Source organism: Notolepis coatsorum (assembly GCF_963971535.1).
Source record: "Notolepis coatsorum genome assembly, chromosome: 20".
NCBI lineage: Eukaryota > Metazoa > Chordata > Actinopteri > Aulopiformes > Paralepididae > Notolepis > Notolepis coatsorum.
Genome location: NC_140184.1, coordinates 27780526 through 27807131, shown reverse-complemented (window position 1 = coordinate 27807131; position 26606 = coordinate 27780526). Strand labels below are relative to the sequence as shown.

Sequence of the window (26606 nt, the reverse complement as noted above, 5' to 3'; positions counted from 1 at the left end):
CAGAAAGTGGTGCTCCACAGTACTTGCTTAAAAATACAAAACAATGAAATCTATTGAAAAAAAACTTACAGATGTGTTCCATAGACTCACAGGAATTGTGTAAAATTGCCCAAAAAGTGATTTTATTTACTTTCCATGGGACCTTTAAACAAACTAGTGTTATTGAATGTTACATTTGGACTTGCTTTTCATGCAACTGAAAGGACAAGCTGTTCAAAATAAACAAAAATAATTTTGAATGAGGGAGGGGTGAGGGGGTCGGGGTTGGCCCGCCAAGTCATTTGAATCCTAGAAAGTTGACCGGGCAGGAAACGTATTGGGAACACCTGTTGTAGAGCCTCATGTAAGCCATTTAATCTCTCTTGCTTTTTATTGAGGAACATGGCCAGAAATCCTGATCATATTGGATATGATTTAATAATAACATGATCACAATCCTTTTCTTCCTGGGTCCCCACCCCTGTGCTTTGATTGGCCAGTCGATCCACCATCTGAAGCACCTGCGTCGGGGCAGGCGGAGGTCTTCTGCCCTGGTGGCGCATGCAGAGCTGCTGCCCTCTCAGATGGGCACCCAGGACACCCACACACACCGCCACATCACACACCATGCCAACGCCCTGTGTCACTTCCACATCTCGGCCAGTATTAACCCCAACACAGGTAGGCTGTTGACATGGCTGTGTGTGTTTGATTACAGACCCTACTTTATATGTAGCACAGTTTCTATAGAGGTAAGAGGTAGTGGGTCTGAATTTCCATGTCTCTCTCTCTCGCCCCCTCCCTCTATCCCTCCCTCCCCCCCTCTCCCTCTTTCTATCTCCCCCCTCTCTCTCTCTCTCTCTCCCCTTTCTTCCCCCCCCCCCCCCCCCCCTCTCTCTCTCAGACATCCCGTCTGTGCTGGCTGACTCTGCAGTCTTCAGCCCAGAGGACAGTAATGGAGGAGGAGGCTTTGTGGTCCACTGGCTCAACAATAAGGACCTGAGCTTCACCTCCTCCATGGACCTGTTCATGCTGCAGCTCCGCAAGCTCGCTGAGCAGCAGCTGGAGCAGACCACTGAAGACCCCCTGGACCCCGAGGGCTCCCCCATGAAGTATGACTTTGGTACGAACCACGGCCAGGCCAGTCTACGCTCAGTCTACGTTCACCAACGTTCCAGGCAAACTGTTTTCATCCCCTCAATTCTGCACTGATGCTGCATTTGTCTTCATTTGGTGGTTTTATAATTACCTTTTAATTTTAATTGTTAAAATGACAAACATTTTAATATAAATTGTAATATTGTTAAAGGGGAAGCACTTCCCCCAAGAGTTTGAGATATCTGCTGTCACTCCAGTCTCCAATACAATGGAGTATGAATGGCACAAATGCAATGTTGGCGGTTGAATTTAATTTATTTATGGCTCCAAAGACGCAACAAATCCAAGGGATGACATGCAAAAGTGACAACACTTATTTCCAGCATAAGTGGTTAGTGGTTGCAGTGCGGTTACTCAAGATAACCTACAGACCTTGTTGTAAACAGTTTAATTTAGGACAAATTTTCTACACCTGCCATATATTTATTATTATTGGCATTATTAGCATTACAAATAGAGTGCCATTCAGTACCATTCTATTGGAGTGACGGCAGACATCGCTATGGGAGATATCTCCAAAACTCTGCAAATCACACCAAAACTATCAGGGTGGATAGATAGTGCTCCAGGCAACGGGGGAATGTGTTTATTGGACTTGGATATACAGTACTATTGTGCTGCATATGTGAAAATAACCCCCTGGTGGATCAACAGAGATAGTATCTCATCTCCTCTCATCCATCTCATGTCAAGGATGACGGCATAATATCACATGTATGCTCTCTCTCTCTCTCTCTCTCTCTCTCTCTCTCTCTCTCTCTCTCTCTCTCTCTCTCTCTCTCTCTCTCTCTCTCTCTCTCTCCCCCCCCCTCCCCCTCTCCCTCTCCAGACCTGGAGGAGATGTCAGACAAGGCCTCGTCAGAGCAGGGTGAGGACGGCGAGCCGGGGGAGCAGGGCAGCACCAAGGCCTCCTCCCCGGGCTCCAGCTCCAGCATGCCCTTACCCTCCACGCTGCTGGAGAGGAAGATGGAGACGCTGACCCTGGAGTGGAACAAGAGCCCGGACATGCTGTTCACCATTCACCCCTCCGACGGCTCCTTCCTGGTCTGGCACGTCAAGTACCTGGACGAGTTCATCCAGGGCATCTTCAGACAGGTTCAGGTATGTCTTAAGCAGGCTGAGGTAAACCTTGATGGTGCATTAACACCAGTGACACAGAGTAAGAACGGGCGGTTTCCTTTGGAGACTCAACCGATCGGACCACTCATACCAGCCACGCCGCGGTGTGGCGCTCCATGGCCAGCTCACGATCTTCAGTGATAGTTTCAGCGTCGGGTCTATTTTCTCCACGAGCCCGGAGAACCTCTACAATATGAACCAGAGAGAACCTCTACATGTGATTGAAGCAGAGAACCTCTACATGTGATTGAAGCAGAGAACCTCTACATGTGATTGAAGCAGAGAACCTCTACATGTGATTGAAGCAGAGAACCTCTACACGTGATTGAAGCGGAGAACCTCTACATGTGATTGAAGCAGAGAACCTCTACACGTGATTGAAGCAGAGAGAACCTCTACATGTGATTGAAGCAGAGAACCTCTACATGTGATTGAAGCAGAGAACCTCTACCTGTGATTGAAGCAGAGAACCTCTACATGTGATTGAAGCAGAGAGAACCTCTACATGTGATTGAAGCAGAGAACCTCTACATGTGATTGAAGCAGATAACCTCTACACGTGATTGAAGCAGAGAGAACCTCTACATGTGATTGAAGCAGAGAACCTCTACATGTGATTGAAGCAGAGAACCTCTACACGTGATTGAAGCAGAGATAACCTCTACATGTGATTGAAGCAGATAACCTCTACATGTGATTGAAGCAGAGAACCTCTACATGTGATTGAAGCAGAGAACCTCTACACGTGATTGAAGCGGAGAACCTCTACATGTGATTGAAGCAGAGAACCTCTACACGTGATTGAAGCAGAGAGAACCTCTACATGTGATTGAAGCAGAGAACCTCTACATGTGATTGAAGCAGAGAACCTCTACCTGTGATTGAAGCAGAGAACCTCTACATGTGATTGAAGCAGAGAACCTCTACATGTGATTGAAGCAGAGAGAACCTCTACCTGTGATTGAAGCAGAGAACCTCTACATGTGATTGAAGCAGAGAACCTCTACACGTGATTGAAGCAGAGAGAACCTCTACATGTGATTGAAGCAGAGAACCTCTACATGTGATTGAAGCAGAGAACCTCTACCTGTGATTGAAGCAGAGAACCTCTACATGTGATTGAAGCAGAGAACCTCTACCTGTGATTGAAGCAGAGAACCTCTACCTGTGATTGAAGCAGAGAACCTCTACCTGTGATTGAAGCAGAGAACCTCTACATGTGATTGAAGCAGAGAGAACCTCTACATGTGATTGAACCAGAGAGAACCTCTACCTGTGATGGAAACAGAGGAGCTGTATTTCTTGTTGACTGGTGCAGATAAATGGTTTCTGGTGTGAACAGCCAGGTTCCTGCTCTTCTGGTGTGAACAGCCAGGCTCCTGCTCTTCTGGTGTGAACAGCCAGGCTCCTGCTCTTCTGGTGTGAACAGCCAGGTTCCTGCTCTTCTGGTGTGAACAGCCAGGTTCCTGCTCTTCTGGTGTGAACAGCCAGGTTCCTGCTCTTCTGGTGTGAACAGCCAGGTTGCTGCTCTTCTGGTGTGAACAGCCAGGTTGCTGCTCTTCTGGTGTGAACAGCCAGGTTGCTGCTCTTCTGGTGTGAACAGCCAGGCTCCTGCTCTTCTGGTGTGAACAGCCAGGTTGCTGCTCTTCTGGTGTGAACAGCCATGCTCCTGCTCTTCTGGTGTGAACAGCCAGGTTGCTGCTCTTCTGGTGTGAACAGCCAGGCTCCTGCTCTTCTGGTGTGAACAGCCAGGCTCCTGCTCTTCTGGTGTGAACAGCCAGGTTGCTGCTCTTCTGGTGTGAACAGCCAGGCTCCTGCTCTTCTGGTGTGAACAGCCAGGCTCCTGCTCTTCTGGTGTGAACAGCCAGGCTCCTGCTCTTCTGGTGTGAACAGCCAGGTTGCTGCTCTTCTGGTGTGAACAGCCAGGCTCCTGCTCTTCTGGTGTGAACAGCCAGGCTCCTGCTCTTCTGGTGTGAACAGCCAGGTTGCTGCTCTTCTGGTGTGAACAGCCAGGTTGCTCCTCTTCTGGTGTGAACAGCCAGGCTCCTGCACTTCTGGTGTGAACAGCCAGGTTTGACAGTTAAAGGTGCAACAATCGGGACGGACTTGGGATGTGGGGGAGCCCTATTTCTAGGGGTGGATGGCGGGAGGGGGGGGTCCCTCCTATGGGGGTCTGGGAGGCTGAACGCAGCCATATTCAAGGGGCCCATGTTAGGCTACGTTTAGACAAGCGTTTTGTGAACAGAAACCGCAAAAGTAGTCTTGCGGTTTCACTTTTAATTTTACGTTTAGACGAGCGTTTTGGGGTGGAATTCTCCGTGCAGACGACGCTGTAACGACGGAGCCCCGCTGTCACACGATCGGCGCATATGTCACATGACGTGCTGTGAAGACCCGCCCTACTCTGCCTCTGATTCGCAGACTGTGGATGGGGAATGTGATTGGACCAAAGCAGAGTCACTCACAGACAGTGGGTCCACTCACGCCGCGGGACAGATTCTTGTGTATTTAACCCTTTCACTGCCACACGACAGCCGGTTGTGTGATAGTAAAGGGTTAACCTTCTGTCGTGTGGCAGTGAAAGGGTTAAAAGTACTGCCAATGTAGCCTTCAGGTGATCTCCGTTGATATATCAGACATACTTGTTTTGTTTACGTCTCGGCTACTGGCGCATACCTGCTACCTGTGACGTAAGCAGTACGCGCGACCAGAGCCGTGACAACCCTTTCGCCATCGTTTTAACAGATTTATACGGTGTGACAGTTTAGACGAGAGCGCAAAGCTTTTGCGTTTCTAGGAATTCCACCCTGGAAGGTAGTCTCACTTTTTTGCGGTTTCACCCCGTAAAAACGCCGTTTCCGTATAAACGAAAGGCACATCCGAAAAAATATTTTTGCGGATTCACCTGCTAGCGTTTCCGTCTAAATGGGGCCTGTATCGTTGTGTTATGGATGTCATTGTAAGTATTGTCTAAGTGTTGTATGTCTATAAATGTTAATACAAATTTTAGTTTAAATTTTTTTTATTAAAATAAAAAGGTGCAACAATCTCACACACATCCAAAACAGGTTTCTGGGGCGCCCCAGTGGCGCACCACGTAAATGCGCTTGCATTATAATCGCAACGTCCTGGGTTCGAATCGGGCGCAGGGACATGTGTTGCAGGTCCTCCCCATCTCTCTCTCTCCCAAATTTCCATCTGTCCTGTCAATAAAAAGCACAAAAAAATTCCCTAAAAATATCCCCCCCAACAGTTTGGCACACATTCATATTGAGAGTAAATAAGTTTGAATATGGCTACCGGTGATGTAATCGGGGACATTGAGTTGTGTTAATTACAGCTGAAATCATGTAGTTGTTGTCTTATAGGGACTGCTAGCTCATCATTTCATTGAGCTGTAATTAAGCTGGGGCGACAGTGGTTCAGGAGGTAGAGCGGTCATCCAGTAATCGGATGGTTCCCGGTACGATTCCGGCTCCTCCCGGCAGGGTGTCAAAGTGTTCTTGAGCAAGACACTGAACCCCTAATTGCTTCCGATGAGCAGGTTTGCACCTTGCATGGTCACCTCCACAGTCGGGTGTGAGTGAATGTGAGGCATAAGTTGTAAAGCACTTTGGATAAAAGCGCTACTGTATGTAAATGCAGTCCATTTACCAACAACACAAGGATTCATTGTCCCAGCTGACATCACTGGAGGCCATATTCAAACTCATTTACTCTAAATAACTGTTGAACTAAATGAATAGGTGCAAAACTGTTTTGATTTTGTGGTTAAGCGGCCCTTTAACTGTAGGGGAAAAAACACGTTTTTGAGTGGCAGCTTCTCAGCAGTCCTCCAGCATTATGTATTGGTTCAGTTATTCTAATCCCCCCCCCCCCTCTCTCAGCAGTCCTCCAGCATTATGTATTGGTTCAGTTGTTCTAACCCCCCCCCCCCCCCCCTCTCTCTCTCTCTCTCTCTCTCTACTCCCCCCAGGTGTCCTTTTCTTCTCGCATCCCAGTGGCGTTTCCCACCGGCGATGCCAACTCTCTGAGTAAGAACATCCTGATGTACGCCTGCACTTTCGCCGAGGGTTCCGGGGCAGGGGAGCAGGGAACGAGGGGCCGCCGCGTCCCCAACTCCGCCTCGTCCTCGGCCGGCCTGGGTTCACCCGCCCTCGGCCCCGCGCTCTCCTTTAGCCCCGGCATCGGCCCCGCGGTCATGATGGTGTCCAAACACGTGGACGGATCTCTCAACCAGGTGAGGGAGAGCCTGGGGAAAAGGGATAAACTAAATGTTTAGATTAGTACCGGCCAGTACATCAATAATGATCAGTTATCTGTGTTATTCATATTGTGTTGATTTTAATATTGTGAATCATGATACACAATATTCTTGTCTAAATGTATTATAAAAAGTTAGTATATAAAGTTAGATGTCCCACAAAATTATTCCTGAAAGATTTGAAAAATACATTGATACTGAATTACACAATCCAAAATGATGAACAGTAATTTTCCATACCGAAGTATATATTGTTATTATATATATATATTTTTCATAACTTTCTTTTATTTTGTGTCATAATGAACATCACGTTGCATTAATCATACAGTATATACTTGATTCACATGGTCAATGACATTTGCCACTCAAGCTCTTCCAGCTTATTCAATTTGTTTTCAAAGTATTCAGCATAAACAAAATAAGCAGTATAAACCGAGTACGCCTCATAAACAACCCAGGGGAGGAAAGATTTATACATTTTTTTATTAAAATGTTTAAGGACATAGGAAAATAAACGAAAAGAGGGAGGGAGGTAGGTCAGACTCATGTTGGTGTGTATCCAGGTACAAGGTATATATATATATTGATATAATAAAAAAAAAAAGTCCCTCTGAATATCATGATATTTATCTTTCCCCATATCACCCAGCCCTAGATGCTACTTTCCGTCATACCTCCATGATGGTTGGGCCTGTTACTGTATCTTCGCGCCTTGAATCCTCTGTAAAGTTTCCTCTGCTTCTCTCTCTCTCTCTCTCTCTCTCTCTCTCTCTCTCTCTCTCTCTCTCTCTCTCTCTCTCTCTCTCTCTCTCTCTCTCTTCCCCCCCCCCCCCCCCCTCTCTCTCTACAGTGGGCGGTGACGTTCGCAGAGCGATCTGCCTTCTCCAACGTCTTAACTGTGTCTCACAAGTTCCGCTACTGTGGCCACCGGTTCCACCTGAACGACCAGGCGTGCCACACGGTGCTGCCGCTGCTGCTGACCTCGTCTCACCACAATGCCCTGCTCACACCGCCCTCAGCCCCGGGCAGCCTGGACGGGGAGCAGCCCCCTTCCCTACCCCCAACCAGAGGACTGCCCAAGTATGTAGGGACGGGGGAATAGAGATGAGGACGGACAGATGACTGGATGGATAGATGGATGGATGGATGGATGGATGACTGAATGGATAGATAGATGGATGGATGGATGGACGGATGACTGGATGGATAGATAGATAGATGGATGGACGGATGACTGGATGGATAGATAGATGGATGGATGACTGGATAGATAGATAGATGGATGGATGACTGGATGGATAGATGGATGACTGAATGGATAGATGGATGACTGGATGGATAGATGGATGGATGTCTGGATGGATGGATGGATGGACGGATGACTGAATGGATAGATGGATGGATGGATAGGATAGGATGGATGGACAGATGACTGGATAGATGGATGGATGGATGACTGGATGGATAGATGGACGGATGACTGGATAGATGGATAGATGGATGACTGAATGGATGGATAGATGGATGACTGAATGGATAGATGGATGGATGGATGACTGAATGGATGGATAGATGGATGGATAGATGGATGGACGGATGGCTGGATGGATAGATGGATGGATGGATGGATGACTGAATGGATGGATAGATGGATGACTGAATGGATGGATGATTATAGTGTTGGATGACTGGATGGATAGATAGATGGATCGATGGACGGACATACTATTTGGGCCATATTATGATATGATGATGATTTCAGCGCACTACAGAAGATGCATGTTCTAATCTCCTGTTTAATTGTGGGTTTCCACAGGAAGCAGCTTCGTAACGCAGCTACCAGGACCTTCCATGACCCCAATGCTATTTACAGTGAGCTGATCCTGTGGAGGGTGGACCACATCGGGCCCCTGTCCTGCACTGGAGGGGTGTCTGAGCTGGCCCGCATCAACTCCCTTCATACATCTGCCTTCAGCAATGTCGCCTGGCTGCCCGCGCTAGTGCCCAGCTCTGTGCTAGGTCAGTATACTGCGGTGGAAAGTAGCCGAAGCAGAATAACTTACTCAGTCAGAAGAGACCTGGTTAATACAGTTTATTAACTCAGTCAAAGGATGACTCTCAACGAGGTGACTAGCTGGGACACCCGGGATGAGAGAACCCCCACTGAATGAAGAACACCTTTATACAAACGGGAGAGGGTGGGGGTCAATGGACTGTACATCTGGGGAGGTGAAGGACTGGGGGTGGGGGTAGATGGGAAGGAGAGATGAATGGGAGGAGGGGTGAAGAAAAGATGGGTGAGGGAGATTAAAGAGAGAGAGAGGGGGGGGGGGGGTTATCTACCACAATACACACACACAATCCATACACATTTATTGCAGATGTAATGTTTAAACCACTGTGTGCTATATACCAGAAAATACCTTGTGACAAAGTTAATCATTGCTAAAGAACTTACTGTTTGGAGTGATTTTTTGGCTGAATCATTTGAGTGATTCGGTGAGCTTCGTCTCAGAGAGCTGTTTATTATTAGATGTTCTGTCCTTTAGGAACATATTGTAACAGCGCCAGCGCCTGCTTCGTGGCGTCCGACGGTAAAAATCTGCGTCTCTATCAAGCTGTGGTTGATGCCAGGAAATTACTGGATGAGCTGTCGGATCCTGAGACATCTGTGAGCACACGCACACACACACACACACACACACACACACACACACACACACACGCACACGCACACATACATTTACTGTACACACACATACATACATACATACATACATACATACATACACCGGTATACATGCATACATTTACACACACGTGCACACACACTACAAACCGATGAAAAACCACAGTCTAAATAATAATTTATTTGGAATTGGGAACCTTTGATCTTTTAAGTCCATATCGTGTGTGTGTGTGTGTGTAGAAACTGGTTGGCGAGGTGTTCAATATTGTTAGCCAGCAGTCTACTGCCAGACCAGGGTGCATCATAGAACTGGACGTCATCACCAACCAGGTCGGAAGCTTCTCTGCTCTCAATACACATTTAACACTTAAAATCAACGCATGAAAACCGTTGCTCTTTTCACGAGTGTATATGAAGTTGAACTTGTTTTCTGTGTGTGTGTCCAGTGTGGCTCCAACACTCAGCTGCTGCACGTGTTCCAGGAGGACTTCATCCTGGGTTACAAGCCCCAGGAGGAGCCAGAGCTGTACACCCCTGCCTTCCCTTCCCACGAGGGTAGGCCTCCCTTCACTGTCACTGTACACACTGTCCGGACGGACGGAGGAATGATTGATAGGGATGAATCAGTGACGTGTTGCATTATGATACAGGGTTCCTCCTCTGCGCTGAAAAGTCAAATGAATTTAATTATCTATACCTCAGACTCTCGTTTTAAGTTTCCAGACGAACAATGTTTCCAAACTTCACTATCATCTAAATTGCTCAGCCACTGTCGGCATGCATCAAACTGAACACTGACCAACGATTTCAAATCCAGCCAGGAAAGTGTGAAATGGAAAATGTGGAGCAACACAGATTGCAAACATTATTCCGATTAACATCACTATCATAGTTCTTAGGGGTGTAAAGGTACACGTATCGAACCGTTTCAGTACTGGACCTTAGGTTCAGTACGGCTGTGTACCGAATTAATACAACGGTATGTTAACCACTAACGACCGCCCACCAGGAGCGGGAGTCAATTATTAATTTCAATATAGAATATTCGTTGACCGCCCTACAAGTACAATTAGTTACTGCACACTACATCACCCCTGAGTGGAACATGTAAAGCCAAACTTCCCCCCACTCTACCGAAAACCGTACCGAACCGTGACTTCAAAACCGAGCTACGTACCGTACCGTGGTGTTTGTGTACCGTTACACCCCTTAGTTCTAAGTTGGTGAAAATGTGTTTGTTCAACTCCAGGGTACCACACTGCTCTGTTACAATTACGACCATAGTTCTAAGTTGGTGGGAATGTGTTTTATTTACCTTCAGGGTACCACGCTGCTCTGTTACAATTACTACCGTAGTTCTAAGATGTCAAGAATGTGTTTGGCCTCCCCCAGAGTACCATGCTCCTCCGTTCTCTGAGAAGTTCTTCCTGGTGGTGATCGAGAAGGATCTCAACAGGAACTCTGTGCTGCAGATGTGGCACCTGCACCTGAAGTCTGTGCAGGCCTGCATGGGTGAGTCTCGTGCTCCTCCTCATCTGTATGCTGCTGCTGCTGCTGCATGGACTCATAAGGATCTATCTTATCTTATAAATGTAAACAGTATTGTATCGATGATCTTTTTTTGGTTTCCGATGTTGGTTAGTTATTACCAAGTGGTTAAAAAGATGTGTACGGTATTAATAAATACTAGGGATGTCCGATATTATCGGCCTACCGATATTGGCATTCAAATGTAATATCGGAAATGATCTGTATTTTTTTATAAATGTTTCTACATTTATTTAACCTTTATTTACCCAGGCAAGTAAGAACAAATTCTTATTTAATTTATTGTCAAAAGTATGCATAATGTTGTGTTAATTCCACGACAAGAGATATGTAATGTTAATTACCTGAAATTATTCCGCTTTTTTGGGGGGGAAACCCTGCATATATCGGTATCGGAAATTAAGAGTTGGACAATATCGGATATCGGTAAAAAAGCCAATGTCGGACATCCCTAATAAATACAGGTTAAGATCAAACTCTCTTGATCTAATACACCGAGCTGTGTCTCCTGAGCTGACGTCCAGCTGTGTGTCTGTGTGTCCAGACGAGCCGGTGCAGGACCACAGCTTCCAGAGCCAGCTGATGCTTCCCAACCAGGCCATGAACGCAGACTCCTCTCCAGAGAGCTCTCCCGTCACCCCCCTGCCCCGCTCGGCCTCCACCGCCAACCTGCAGTCAGCCAGCAAACTCATCCTCAGCTCCAAGCTGGTGTACAGCCGACGGCTGGACCTGCCCCACGGGGTGGAGGTCACCAGAGCCACGCCCTCCGCAGGTAGATCACACCCCTAATAGGTGTAACACATGCGCCTGTGTTTTCCTGTGGTTACTGGTGGTGATAGGAGGCTCAGTGATCAGAAAGAGCTGTTAGAAACACCACACACAGAGTGCTGATGATGTGTTACTGTATCACCTTGGAAAACCTATGTGTGGGTCTGTCTGATATTATGTGTACTGCCACAAATAAACCTGTGTACGGGAAACACTGTATTCAGTAAATCTGAAGTCAAATGTATTGAAATCTATAGCTTAACCAGGATCAATTGATGTAATAGTGAAACAAAATGTCCCCCGTTCATCCCTCAAGAACAGGGCATCCGTCGAACAGCCCACCTCTGTCGCTCTCTCTCTCTGTCCAGGCCACCTGAGTTCGTCCTCCATCTACCCGGTGTGTCTGGCTCCCTACCTGATCGTCACCACCTAACAGCCCACCTCTGTCTCTCTCTCTCTGTCCAGGCCACCTGAGTTCGTCCTCCATCTACCCGGTGTGTCTGGCTCCCTACCTGATCGTCACCACCTAACAGCCCACCTCTGTCTCTCTCTCTCTCTGTCCAGGCCACCTGAGTTCGTCCTCCATCTACCCGGTGTGTCTGGCTCCCTACCTGATCGTCACCACCTGCTCCGACTCTCGCGTGCGCTTCTGGCGCTGCGGCGTGGAGGGCGCCGAGGGGACCGGCGAGGAGGGCCAGGACACACGGGTGTACCACTGGGAGCCCTGGGCCCTGTTGAACGAGGAGGAGGACAACAACAGTGCCGTGTGCGTGCCCGGGCGGCCCGTAGCCGTGTCCTGCTCGTACACGGGTCGGCTGGCTGTGGCCTTCAAACAGCCGCGCCCGGGACAGGTGGGGAGAGGATCTAATTCATTTATCTTAAATATCAGATAGACATTATAATAATGATTGTCTGTGTTTATTGTGTTGTGTCCACTGAGTCGTAGGCCCATAACAAGAGATTCCTTTGTGTTTTTCCTGGTCCCAAGCCGGGTACACCCAAAGGGGAGGTAGGGAGGGAGGGAGAGAGGGAGAGAGGGGGAGAGGGGAGGGGGAGAGGGAGAGGGAGAGGGAGAGATAGAGAGAGAGAGAGAGAGAGACTTTTCTACCTGGGTGGGTCTTCATCTATATGTAGAGCCTATGCACTGAGGTTTATATTCTCGCGTTGAAGGTCTGAACCAGAATAAAATATGTAGTATCTTGTGTTTTATTATAAATATAAATGGCCTCATAAAGTCAGAGCCCCGTCCATGGTCTATGGAGCAGCCCCAGTTGTTCCATCCCACTTACATCATCGCTCTAGCTTTAGGAGAGAGTGGTGCATGTTGACGGATACCGACTGAACTATCCCAGGGCACAGGAAGAAAACAATTTTATTCTTAAAAATGGGAGGCATTCCCATTTTTTTAAGAGATGAAGAGAAGAGAGTTTTACGTGTGTACTTTTGTGTGTTCCTTCCCTCAGCCTGCGGGCTCTGGGGGGGACTTCTCCATGCACGTGTCTATCTACGAGTGTGAGTCTACCGGAGGCTCCGAGTGGGTGTTGGAGCAGACCCTGCACCTGGACGACTTCACCAGACCTTCCTCCACCCTGGACCCCCGCGTCAGCGTCGACTCCAACCTCTTCGTCTACAGCAGGTCAGAAACTTTTTTTTTTGTTTTGTTTTAAAAATCTGACGAGTCGCTGTCTCGCGCGGTCCAACTTCTTTTCCGCATTTCTTCACGTGTGATGCTCTAGCTTGCTCTAGTTGGCAGGCAGGCCAAGCAGATGCTTAAAAAAACAGCATTTCAAAGTGAATTGTATCCTTCGAGTGACATCCTTGAAAATGAAAAATAGTGCTTGGAAAGCCCTTGAATTAAATTGTGCAATGTCTGTGGGAACCCTGTGTATATGTACCGCTACACTTTGCTTGTGTCATATCGCAGCAGGGCAAATGAACATGGACTGAAATTCACTTTAGATCTCCCGGGACGACGGTATGGTCCAACTTCTCAATGGAGAGTCTGTTCACTGGGGCCCGACATCTTGATTTAGAACGCCTCCTAGCTAAATGTATTTATTTTCATTCCAAGTCTCATTTGAGTCATCATGGCAGCGCCCAGTATTTTAGATGTTGGACCATCTCAATAACTTCAGGGTAAGTGTTTGACAAATAAGTGGTTTGGATTTTATATTTAGGTAATATACCGTAAAAGGCTTCTGAGTAAGTAACATAAAATGACATGACATACCATCGCCCGGGCCATTAAAAGTCAATTTCAGTGTATGTTCATGTACATGTACAGCCGGGAACCAACAACCGGTGAGTGTCTGCGTCTGCCTGATGCGTCAGTCTGTCTGTCTGTGTTGATGGCCGTATGTTACTTGGTGTGTCTGCTTCATAACTGAGGTGCTCTCCCTCCCTGCCAGGACTGACCTGTACATGAGCAGAGACCACAGCTCCCCCAACATCAAGCACTACGTCCACCTGGACTGGCTCTCCAAGGAGGACGGATCTCACATCCTCACCGTGGGGGTCGGATCCAACATCCTCATGTACGGCCGGATCTCGGGTATGGTCAACGAGCAGACCAGCAGCAAGGAGGGCGTGGCCGTCATCACTCTGCCTCTAGGGGGCAGCATCAAACAGGGCATCCGCTCCCGCTGGATCCTGCTCCGGGCTGTGGATCTGCTGTCCTCGGTGGACGGCACGCCCTCCCTTCCCGTCTCCCTGTCCTGGGTGAGAGATGGCATTCTGGTGGTGGGCATGGACTGTGAGATGCACGTGTACGCCCAGTGGCGCCAGGACAGGAAGCCCGGGGAGGGAGAGGACGGCGGCACGCTGTCTACCGACAACGCCGTCGGCAGCCAGACCGGAGGTTCCTCCTCAGTGTGCGAAGGGAGAGCCAGGTCTAAGAGCGTGTTCGAGGGCAACACAGGGGTAGACGAGGCCCTTCGTGCCCCAGCAGGACTGCAGGAGGGGGGGCTGTTTGAGGCAGCACACTCCCTGTCCCCCACTCTGCCCCAGTACCACCCCACCCAGTTACTGGAGCTCATGGACCTGGGTAAGGTCCGCCGCGCCAAGGTGGGTCTTTTTCTGCTCCATTCAGTGGTTTAAAAACATGCAAATAAGTATTAACAATATGAACAGGCTGTCCGATTACATTACTTAAGCATCACACTTTAACTGAGCATAGAAATGATGAAGAAATAGCATCACTGAATTGCTAAGAAAGGATAAACCGGGTAGTATTATTGCATGATTGTAAGGCCTGTTTGCCTTCTTCCCATTAGGCCATCCTGGCCCACCTGGTGAAGTGCATTGCCGGTGAGGTTGCCGTAGTGAGGGACGTGGAGGCAGGTGAGGGCGGGGCTAGGAGGCATCTGTCCAGAACCATCAGTGTGACAGGCAGCACAGCCAAAGACACCATCGTGGCCGGTCGTGACGGAGGCAGGGACTACACAGAGATCAACTCCATCCCCCCACTGCCCCTGTATGCCCTGTTGTCAGCTGACCTGGACACCTCCTATAAGGGAGGGGAGGACGGCGTCAAGGGGCCCAAGGTGGCTGAGGGCGAGAGGGCCAAGAAGAGTGGAGAGGACCAGTATACTGATCTCTTCCAGGTCGGTGGACCTTCATGTATCAAGTTGATACACAGCATTGTTAGACACGGGGAATGCAATCATAATCTTCTAACATGTACCCACCTCACAGGTACAAGCGGTGACCACGGACGACTTTGTGAGCTTCGCCACGGAGAAGACGGAGAAGAAGTCGCGGTTCATCAACCTCTCTCAGTACGGCCCTACCTACTTTGGACCAGAACATGCACAGGTACTGGACGCTTCGACGAGGAGGGAACATTTCTCAAATCTGATGTTTAAAATATGTTTAAAAATACATGGACATTGTGTATTACAGTAACTAAAGGCTGCATGTCAGAGTGCAACAAGTTTCATTCCTCAGGGCAACAAAATCAAGATGCTCTCGTACGTTTGTCGCTGACAACTAGTGGCTCCTACACAGATCAAAAGCAATGGGAACTACTGTAGTAAAACTCACCTCTGCCTTACTCCCCTTTCTCCTCCTCTCCTGCTCCACCCCTCCTCCCCTCTCTCTCTACCTCTATCCATCCAGGTGTTGTCCAGTCAACTGATGCACTCCAGTCTCCCAGGACTGACCAGGCTTGAGCAGATGTTCCTGGTGGCCCTGGCCGATACCGTGGCAACCACTGGTGCTGAGGTCACCAGCTCCACTGACCAAAAGTACACAGGTGTGTGTATATTATGTATGTGTGTGTGTCAGTAATAAAGTGTATGCGTGCACATGTTTGTATGTGAATGCAAACACACTAATACGTGTGAATGTGTGACTGGGCATGCACGTGTCAGACGGCCATCAAAGTCGATAATATACTTTGGTGTGTTGGTGTGCCTGAATGTCTGGCTCCATTACATGTTGCCCTTAGTAAGAGATAATATTGTATTAAGGCAATGTAAAAGTTCTAAAGATACATGGCAATCACACTTTTTTCCATGGTCGTGTGTTATGGTTATGGTTATAATCTCCAGCCATCAAATCATTGCCCTCAACACAATAATCTGAACAGCTGTGTTTATCCTACAGCACATACACCATATATATAGACTCACGTTCATCACCACTAGACTTGCTAAACACACATATTTATCTCTTGTCTTTTCAATCATATTTATTTAGTCTTTCTTTAGGTTTCAGGTTGTTCCCTGTGCTAAGTAAGCATAAAGAGGATTCAGGGACAAGGCAGGGCCACATGAACTAGAGTGAACCAATCAGCTGATCACATCACTTCTAAAGACACAGCATCATTTGATATAGTATTTAAACTAAGACACCGTGGCGTGAAGAATTACCTTATTTTGGCTTGTTTTTCTGCCCCGTTTTGCTTTCTGCACAGTCTGCCTGCTCTCTGGATGCTGATGTTGAATCGAATGAGACTTTTTGATAGAGAAATGAATGAATGGAGCCTCATACCTCATACAGTGTTTTTGTGTTTGTGTAGGTGGCGAGGCTCTAGATGAATGTGGTCTGAGGTATCTGATGGCCATGCGTCTGCACACCTGTCTGCTCACCTCGCTTCCTCCCCTGTACCGCATGCAGCTGTTGCACCAAGGTAAAACTCTCCCGATACCCTCTGAAATGGACTGTTGCACCAAGGTAAAGCTCTCCCGATACCCTCTGAAATGGACTGTTGCACCCAGGTAAAACTCTCCTGATACCCTCTGAAATGGACTGTTGCACCAAGGTAAAACTCTCCCGATACTCTCTGAAATGGACTGTTGCACCAAGGTAAAACTCTCCCGATACCCTCTGAAATGGACTGTTGCACCAAGGTAAAACTCTCCCGATACTCTCTGAAATGGACTGTTGCACCAAGGTAAAACTCTACTGATACTCTCTGAAATGGACTGTTGCACCAAGGTAAAACTCTACTGATACTCTCTGAAATGGACTGTTGCACCAATAAGAGCTTTTTACCACTTCTAGTTTGACTGAAATAAATCATGCTGTTTGATTTGACACTATTATTCAAAGTGTCTGACAGAACAATGAATATAAACCTTTTTTATTAAGGGTGTGGGACCCTCTGGCTCTAGCAGTCAGTGTGTTTATGCCATGCTCTACCCACTTGAGCTGACTTTGTAACAAGACTGGTTTATATTCTCGCTGTACTTGAGCAATCTTGAGTAGTGTATTCAGGGTTTACACACGGTCCTTGAAGTGCTTAAAGTGCTTGATTTTTTACAAAAATTTAAATCAACCATTTGCATTGAAAGTTTTGTTCATCCATGATAAAATTGTTCTGAATCAAGAAATATAATTTTTTAATCTAAAGTGTAACTACCGTAATTGTCTGTAATTGGTTTTAAGCCATAAATATTGGATCCAATTTTCTTTTCAATAAAAAACAGCATTTAAAAGTGAATTGTATCCTTTTAAATGCCCTTTTTAAAATGGAAAATAGTGCTTAGAAAAGTACTTGAAAGTCCTTGAATTTCATTTTGCAATGTGTGGGAACCCTGTGTATTGTGCCGAATATAAGACCCCAACTTATTTCCGGGGTCTAGACTTGTCAATGTGTCATGTCATTATACATTCTGACAACAACAGATTGCACCAAACGAGTGTTTCCCAAGATTGTTTTCTATGTATCTCCCTCTTCCTCTCTTTCACACACACGCACACACGCACACACACACACACACAGCCTGCAGTGATGGGTGCAAAAAATAAAACGCGCGCGGCGCACACACACCTGCAGATCTTCTTGGAGACCTGCGTACCGAGACGTACACAGTGCATCAGACGGCTGTCAAGCAGCCAAGAAGTATGATGTTACAGAGTGTAATGTTAGAAGGTGGCAAGCCCAAAAAGACCGCCTTAAAAGTGCACAGTCAGAGAAAAGCTTGCCACAGTCCGTAAAGTGGCCGCTTCCAGGAGATTGACAGAAATTATTTTCTTTATAAAGACAAGATTTGGTCTTTCAAATAAGTATTCTTCCAAAAACAAGTCTTGGAAAAACAGGGGTCGTCTTATAATCAGAGTTGTCTTCTTGAACGCATCACTAAGCACAGGGTGACAGTACTATCTGGCATAATCTTCCTGGACTTTTAATTTTTAAAATGTTTACACTTACTGTATATCTCTGTATATTTTTGGCTGTATATTTTACATTTTAGAATGTATATACATAACATAATGTATATCCCGGACCGTATTTTATAATTCTTTTTTTTTATTCTTATTTTTATTCTTATTCGTGACTTTGTTTCTGACTACCTAAAATGTTTACTGTTTACTGTGAGCGATCTGTAGTGCGGAATTTCCCTTGGGATAAATAAAGTATTTCTATTCTATTCTAATCTATTTGGACCAAATGCGGTAACACCGGGTGTTTCTGTCCGGCAGGCCTGTCGACGTGTCAGTTTGCATGGGCCTTCCACTCTGAAGCGGAGGAGGAGATGCTGAACATGACCCCAGCCATGCAGAGAGGAGACCCGCAGTGGTCTGAGCTCAGGGCCGTCGGGGTGGGCTGGTGGATACGTAACATAAACACGCTGCGCAAGATGGTGGAGAAGGTACCGGGACACATACACACACCATGCTATTGCTGAATGAATGATTACAATATTTTTGGTTTTATTTTACAAAGTGTACAGTAGTAGGAAATGTATATAAAAAAATACAACCGAAAAGGTGTAGGTACCATATTGCCTACCTTTTTTACATTACATTATTAATAATACGTTTCATAGTTAGTGTACAGTTATATACAGTAATGTACAAAACGTATACACATTTTAATTTGTCACGGTTGTAATATACTATATTACTATACTTTATTACTATACTATTATATTATAATAAAATATAATTAAGATTATAATAAAGTTTTATATTTATGTATCACCTTATATTTGAACCCTTTCTTAAATGTATGAATCAAATTACACATTTTGTATTTGTTGTCACAGTTATTCCACAGGTTTACTTATTTAACTCAATCAGCGCCAGAGGGCGCTGTGTAATGTGTGGTTAAAAGGCCAGCGTTCTAAAGTATAGGAATATGTGGCGGTGTTTGCAGGGCTATAACTATATTAGATATTATAGCTATGGATACAATACTATTGCCCATTTGACATAGAGTATCTATCGTTCAATATGTGAAAAAGAAATAATTTTTTTGATGCTTTGATCATTGAATACGTTATGGACTAGCGTTACACACATACGCTCGGATCGCAATGAAGGCATGCTTTGATCAATGCAAGATTGATATCATATAGCCCTTACCTTGACTAGGATGTGCCCCAAAAAGAATATTCCAATTATCTGATCGCGAGTCTCAGTATTGGTGTCGATCGTGTCGCCAACATAATCAGCCACACATCATCCATCTGGAGCATTTGACGCTCCCCTTGCCCGACATGGAAAAGTCCACCCGGACCCATATAATCGATGCACAGCCCAAGTCACAGAGTTTCAAAGGGTGCTCGATACCGCCGCCTGGTAGGATGCGGCCGGTATTGCACTTTTGGGATCTCAGACTCATTCGCTATGATAACACCAGGCTCCCTGGATGGATAATGAATGGAAATATAGAATAAAAGAAATAACGATGAAAACCAGAGGTATCTCGGGTCTGGCCCCGAATGAGTTAAAATATATACATCTACTTTTAATATTCGTCCTAGCCTTTGTGTTTTTGAAGACTCATGTTCCCCCAAGTTCATACTCTCTAGTTTGGAACAACTTCTGAATGCAGCTAGGAAGTTCCCAAACTTTTTTGGCCGTGCACCCCCTGTCACCTCCCGACCTACAGTAGCTAACGCACCCCCAATGGGTTTCTGTTAGACATTTATTTTGCTGGTCTCCGTGCACAGATGAAGCACACCTGTGTCAGACACGCCCGAGACATTATTGTTTATTATTATTATTATTATTAAAATGTAAGTTTTCTATTAAAACGTTTATTGAATTTCATGATTTACTCAGTGAAAATCCCCATTTGAAATAATGTATATTAGCTATATTTATTAGGCATAAAGAAAATATTGTTTGGTTCCTGTTGGTTGTTGTCAGTTAAGGCCATTTTTTATTTTCTCTCTTCCCACGGGGACTATGGATAGGGAATTTCTTTATTTAATTAAAATGTTCACGACAACATGGATGCATGTACTCTGCCAGCATGTTTAATATCCATAATACTAAAGGTTTGACTAAGATTTTTATGAAATTTTATTGTAAAAAAAAAAGAGATTTTTTTTTTACCACCATTAGCCTTTTCATGTCACGCACCACCACAGTTTGGGAACCACTGTGCTAGACTAATGTAATCACACCATAGAACAGTAATGTTACTCCACTATCTGATTACTGCTGTTCTGCTTCATGTAACTAATTTCCATTCCTTTACACATGTCAGACCTATTTGCACTTGTTCTTAGTGTTTCTTTTAACTGGAATTACCAGATATCTTATAAATATATATATATTTTTAATCATATAATTGTATTTGATTGACAAAGAACCGACATAGTCCTCTTGGTCCTGCTATGCACATTAGAACATAATGCTGAAAATGATTCCCAGTGACTGGATTGGGTCCAGGTCGCGTCTATGCTTTTACCAACGCGTTCGTGTTTCCGGGTTCCCGTTTTGCGCTCTGATTGGCCACTGACCTACGCTAGTACGCCCCCCTCGCTATGAGCGTAGCAGGACGCTAGTGGGCTAGTCGCTAAAATATATATCGTTTTATATATAATTGTACCAACACAGATATTAGGCAGTACACACATTGTCCTGCAATACATGTACAGTGAATGCACAGCTACATTCGCAATATATTTCTATCGCTGCTGCGGTCTACAGTGAAATGCAATATTATTATTATTATTATTATTATTGTAAAGATTATCATTACAATCGCAGCTGCCTGGAGAGGCAATGTTACAAGTGTACGAGGGTTGTGTGCAAAGAGCACAGCCTCTCAATTTGCACAACATGCACAAAATAATAATAATTGTAATGATAATCTTTACAATAATAATAATAATAATAATATTGCATTTCACTGTAGACCGCAGCAGCGATAGAAATATATGGCGAATGTAGCTGTGCATTCACTGTACATGTATTGCAGGACAATGTGTGTACTGCCTAATATCTGTGTTGGTACAATTATATATAAAACGATATATATATATTTGAGCGACTAGCCCACTAGCGAGGCAACCTCCTGCACCATCGCAGCAGCACCGAGCGTGGTGATACAAGCGGGCTGCTCTGAGGAAAGGAGCCCGTTCACGCTAGTGGGCTAGTCGCTAAAATATATATTGTTTTATATATAATTGTACCAACACAGATATTAGGCAGTACACACATTGTCCTGCAATACATGTACAGTGAATGCACAGCTACATTCGCCATATATTTCTATCGTTGCTGCGGTCTACAGTGAAATGCAATATTATTATTATTATTATTATTATTATTATTATTATTGTAAAGATTATCATTACAATTATTATTATTTTGTGCACGTGCAAATTGAGAGGCTGTGCTCTTTGCACACAACCCTCATACACTTGTAACATTGCCTCTCCAGGCGGCTGCGATTGTAATGATAATCTTTACAATAATAATAATAATAATAATAATATTGCATTTCACTGTAGACCGCAGCAGCTGTACATGTATTGCAGGACAATGTGTGTACTGCCTAATATCTGTGTTGGTACAATTATATATAAAACGATATATATTTTAGCGACTAGCCCACTAGCGTCCTGTTACGCTCATAGCGAGGGGAGCGTACTAGCGTAGGTCAGTGGCCAATCAGAGCGCAAAACGGGAACCCGCAAACATGAACGCGTTGGTAAAAGCATAGACTCGTCCAGGTCTGATGCAGACACCACACACACCACATAGAGACATCAGCTTAGATACAGCATCAAAAAGCTGTGAACCATTTGTTCACTGATTAACACTTTCAGTGCCAGCCGCTTTATCCATCTCTACCGCTAGATGGCCGCTTAAAATAGTCGTTTTCCGCTGTGTTTCACTATGTTTGCAAAGCTGTGTGTGCAGGGAACAAAATAAAAACAACAAAAACAAAATTACAGATTTAAGGTTTGGCGAGTAAAAATGAGAGGTCTGCCCGCCACCTGGCGTGTAACAAAATAGTTCATATCGATACTCTTATTTTGAAAATCCTGTGGCGGGTCTCATTTCCGCCCCAAGCGCAGCTCCAGCTATAATATCTATGGCTCAGGCAGCTAACAACGTTCGGTTCATATCGATACTCTTATTTTGAAAAACCCTGTGGTAACTCAACAAGTCGTATCCGCCCAGTCCGTGCTAATGTCTGTGTGGTGCAGGGCGGTCAAGCAGAGGAGCAGGGCTACACAGCAGTGCGCCTATTTTGCGACCCGAAATAAGTCTGTGGTGTTTTTTTTCTTCTCACAACGGGTCAAATGCATCTAACATGCTTTGCATCGTCGCCATTCCTTTATGCCCACATCGCCCGAAATTAACGTTACGTTAGCGTAAGCTAACAAGCTAATCCTGATCAGCGGCAGAGCCATAGAGAACAGCAGACAGTGTGGACTGGGGAAAGGGAAATGGGGGGGGGGGGGGGGGGGCACTCTCCCTTTCTCTGTGTGTGCGTGCGTTTGGAAAGACGATGAAGTCACTAGTCAGTACTCAGGACAGGAGTATATTATAGTAAACTGAGGATTACTGAGGATGGACAGATAATGTTGATATTCAAATATAAAAAAGTTTCGAGAGGAGTGGAAGTTTGAAGACAGACTAGACTACAATATGATGCGGGGGTGGTGAGTTGAAACAGTGTGTGTGTGTCCCGACCCCACTTCTATGTTTCAATAAATTATTTGCATTTAAAACTATTAACGCTGACTCATTCCTTCAGTCCACTCAAAATTATGCTAATATTCCTTATTTTGTTTATGATATTAATTGAAAATAGCATATGAGAGTATTATATAGTAATAATAACACATGGCGATATACTAAAAAAGCTATTTATAATTTTTGGCTGGTAAGTCAAAACGTTTATTTTGTTCCCTGTGTGTGTGTGTGTTCTGTATTATAGCTGTGGAGACAATGGTGTGGCTCATTTGACAGACACTACTTGTAGTCCAACATGGAAAAAAGAGTTTGTTTCTACACACTGTAGTTTATAGTTTATTACACGCTAAACATTGCAAGATAATCCAGTCTTTTTTCATAGGTCGCGAAATAAAATGCGTTTTATGTGCAATAAGCCTGAATCGTTCTGGTTGATTCCCTGAACCCCCAAATACTCCCAAATCAAAGGTATATAACATGTACATATGTATCTTCACAAAATCATCAAGGGGGGTGGGGGTTTACGTCCGGTGAAACACAGAACTGTGATCGTTAGAAAAACACGTTTCAGGTTAGGTAAAATAGACATAGAATATACCTTACCTTAGCCATAAGGTATTCCAAAAAGAATAATTCCACGTGATCGCATCACCATCGCGATTACCAGTGTATATGTCTATACGCGTTTCGATGGTAAAATGCGCTTAGGCAACGGAATTTCGAGGCGATCAATGTGAATCTCTGTTCAAGCAGGAGGTGGAGCCCCTACCAAAAAAAGGAAGACGTGTATCCACGCCAATGCAATTCCAGTTCAGACACAGACGATACTGCCACCTGGTGATATTTGATCGGCATTGCAATTCCAATTTATACAAACGACCCAGGGACGGCTAGAATGACCCGGATGATGATTTAGAACAGGGATCAGAGGAAAAATATCAAAGGATCTAAAAACATAATATTACGTGTTTGGCGCCCAACGGTTGGCGAGCAAACACGTAATATTACGTGATTGGCCGTGAATGAGTTAATAGGCAGCTTGAATGACGATGTATTTTACTGTGTAAACAGGTCGGCAAAGCTGCATTCCAGAGACACAACGACCCGTTAGATGCTGCACTGTTTTACCTGGCCATGAAGAAGAAGGCTGTCCTCTGGGGCCTTTTCAGGTGTGTGTGTGTGGGAGGGTGGGGGGGGGGGGGATGATGGATTACAGCTTGAAAAACTTAATGGATTTCACTTGAATTTTGCCATCATTTGATTCCATAAAGGTTACTACCAGATGCTTTTAATGTGACACAGTGTTGTGCTTTTCTTTCTAAGGTCCCAGCATGACGACAAGATGACTCGGTTTTTCAAGAACAATTTTAGTGAGGACCGCTGGCGAAAGGCAGCTTTGAAAAACGCCTTCTCTCTTCTGGGAAAGCAGCGCTTCGAGCAGTCGGCTGCCTTCTTCCTACTGGCTGGATCACTCAAAGATGCCATAGAGGTGGACACACACACACACACACACGCACAAATCATACTCTTAACTTACAGAACGAGTATTATTGGTCAAATACATGTACAAGGAATTTGACTGGGCTCTTGCTCAGGTATTATTATTATTATTATTATTATTATTATTATTATTATTATTATTATTATTATTATTATTATTATTATTATTATTATTTATAATCAAGTAGGAGTTTATACAGGTGGTATTGTGCAAATGCAAATTATCTGGCCAAGTGTCCCTGCTGTACAGAATATACAGTAATAACAGTAATAACACGACAGTGGCTCAGGAGCTACACATAGAGCGGTCGTCTGATAATCACAAGGTTCCCGGTTAGTTTCAGGCTCTTCCAGACAGCGTGTCAAAGTGTCCTTGAGCGAGACACTTAACATCCTAATTGCACCCGATGAGCAGATTGGCACCTTGTATGGTTGCCGCCGCCGTCGGTGTGTGAATGTGAGTGAAAGGGTGAATGAATGTGAGGCATAAGTTGTAAAGCGCTTTGGATAAAAGTGATATATAAATGCAGTCAATTGTTTTGAATAGAATGTGAGTGTGAATTGCGGGGGTGGAAAGAATAGTTTGCTGGTCAGGATATTCAGTCTATACACAGTCTGTGTGAGAGCTTCAACTATTCCCTGGACGAGGGGGTGATGCGAGTTACGTACAGAACATAAACACAGAGGTGAAGAGTGTCGGCTGCAGGGTAGCGATGTCTGACATGGGTTTTTTCAGTTCAGCTGTTAATGAAGGCCACGGTTTAGATTAAGTTCTTCTTCCTGCGACTCATTGTTGTCGTTTTTGTTTTTCAAAGTCAACTCTATTATCCCTGCAGGGACATTCACGTGGTCAGTGCAAAAAACAACAATGCACATATGCCACATAATGATACAAATGTAAAAGACACAAACAATAGATTACGCAAATGTTTGCGTTAGAAAAACATTTGCTGTTGCCTTTTTCTTGACTTTTGATCATTGTATTGTATACCATCCTATTTTAAGCTAGGCTAGCTGCTCCCCACTGCTTCCAGTCTTTGTGCTAAGCGTGGCTAGCATACACATGGAGCCAATTAATATGAACAGTTAATGCTGCATAGCATAGCTTGCATATTGGCTTGCTGATATCTTTTGCCTTTCCTTGTTAATTCGCCTCAAATGCAAAATATTTCCAAGCGGCTCTCCTGCGCTGTTTTCTTTATCAATCAAAACCAGTCAAGGAGGGTCTGCACTTGACATCTTTTGACAATCTAACAATGTGACTCACAAGCTGGGCTTATGTGTGTTGCCACTACTGGTCTTGCCTGGAGTGTCGGCTGTGACCTGAACCAGACTGTGTTACTGAGGAAGTGAGGGTGGATTCAATGATGGCTGTGTAGAATTGCACCATCATAGCCTGCAGCAAGTTGAAGTTCCTCAGCTGTTGCAGATATGGTTGTTCCCAGGAACTGGAATGACTCCTCCACGGTGGTAACTGCTGAGCCATTGATTTTAAAGGCCTAGTCTAAACCCCAGAGATGTCTACCCGTTAGCGGCGTAGATAGCTTAGACAACTGGCCTTGACCTGGGCTTGCCACACCACGCAGTCAAAACACACAGATAGGGGGGAAACTGGGTATAGGAGAACGTGCTTCATATGCTCCAGATTTGTGTGCTTGTATTCTGTAAATCGGATACATTGCGGTGGGCATTATCGGCTCTCAATATGGCTCACCTTGCTGTCATGAGTTCACGAGGTCTGCCTGCTCAGTTTATTGCAATGTCATTCTATTCACTGTGTGTTTTCTGGATGAAAATGTGGGTTCTACCCCTCTCTCCTCTCCTAGGTGTTGTTGGAGAAGATGGAGGACCTCCAGCTAGCCATGATAGTAGCTAGGCTGTACGAGGCTGACTTCGAGAGCTCCTCCACCTGTCAGGGTCTCCTCCATGAGAAGGTCCTGGGTTGCAACAGGGACGGCAGTGGCTACCACTGCTCCAGGCTCCACCCCGACCCCTTTCTCCGCAGCATCGCCTTCTGGATCATGAAGGACTACACGCGAGCATTGGAAACGCTGCTAGAGCGCATTCCCAAAGAGGAGGACGAGAACCCCGGTCAGTTGTTTGATTAATAGAGATTTGTATTAGTCTGTATAGTGGACTGGACCTCTGAAATATACTGGCTTCTCAATGTGTACTTTTTATATCAAC

General features: G+C 45.3%; 1 protein-coding gene across 4 annotated transcripts in view; it reads left to right on the top strand.

Annotated features, from left to right (window-relative positions):
• The window catches only part of dmxl2 (Dmx-like 2), a 119615-nt gene that overhangs the window by 33071 nt on the left and 59938 nt on the right, over positions 1-26606 (top strand). For all 4 annotated transcript variants that reach the window (XM_084337167.1, XM_084337166.1, XM_084337165.1 and 1 more), the window contains exons 9-30: positions 480-660; positions 884-1102; positions 1967-2238; positions 6233-6496; positions 7374-7603; positions 8340-8542; positions 9073-9194; positions 9453-9542; positions 9659-9767; positions 10605-10724; positions 11305-11532; positions 12093-12379; positions 12992-13164; positions 13937-14591; positions 14801-15130; positions 15222-15341; positions 15645-15780; positions 16549-16659; positions 18456-18625; positions 23991-24088; positions 24243-24408; positions 26246-26510. In XM_084337167.1, coding sequence (XP_084193293.1) covers positions 480-660; positions 884-1102; positions 1967-2238; positions 6233-6496; positions 7374-7603; positions 8340-8542; positions 9073-9194; positions 9453-9542; positions 9659-9767; positions 10605-10724; positions 11305-11532; positions 12093-12379; positions 12992-13164; positions 13937-14591; positions 14801-15130; positions 15222-15341; positions 15645-15780; positions 16549-16659; positions 18456-18625; positions 23991-24088; positions 24243-24408; positions 26246-26510 — 4549 coding nt within the window. The remainder of the gene's footprint in view (positions 1-479; positions 661-883; positions 1103-1966; positions 2239-6232; positions 6497-7373; positions 7604-8339; positions 8543-9072; positions 9195-9452; positions 9543-9658; positions 9768-10604; positions 10725-11304; positions 11533-12092; positions 12380-12991; positions 13165-13936; positions 14592-14800; positions 15131-15221; positions 15342-15644; positions 15781-16548; positions 16660-18455; positions 18626-23990; positions 24089-24242; positions 24409-26245; positions 26511-26606) is intronic.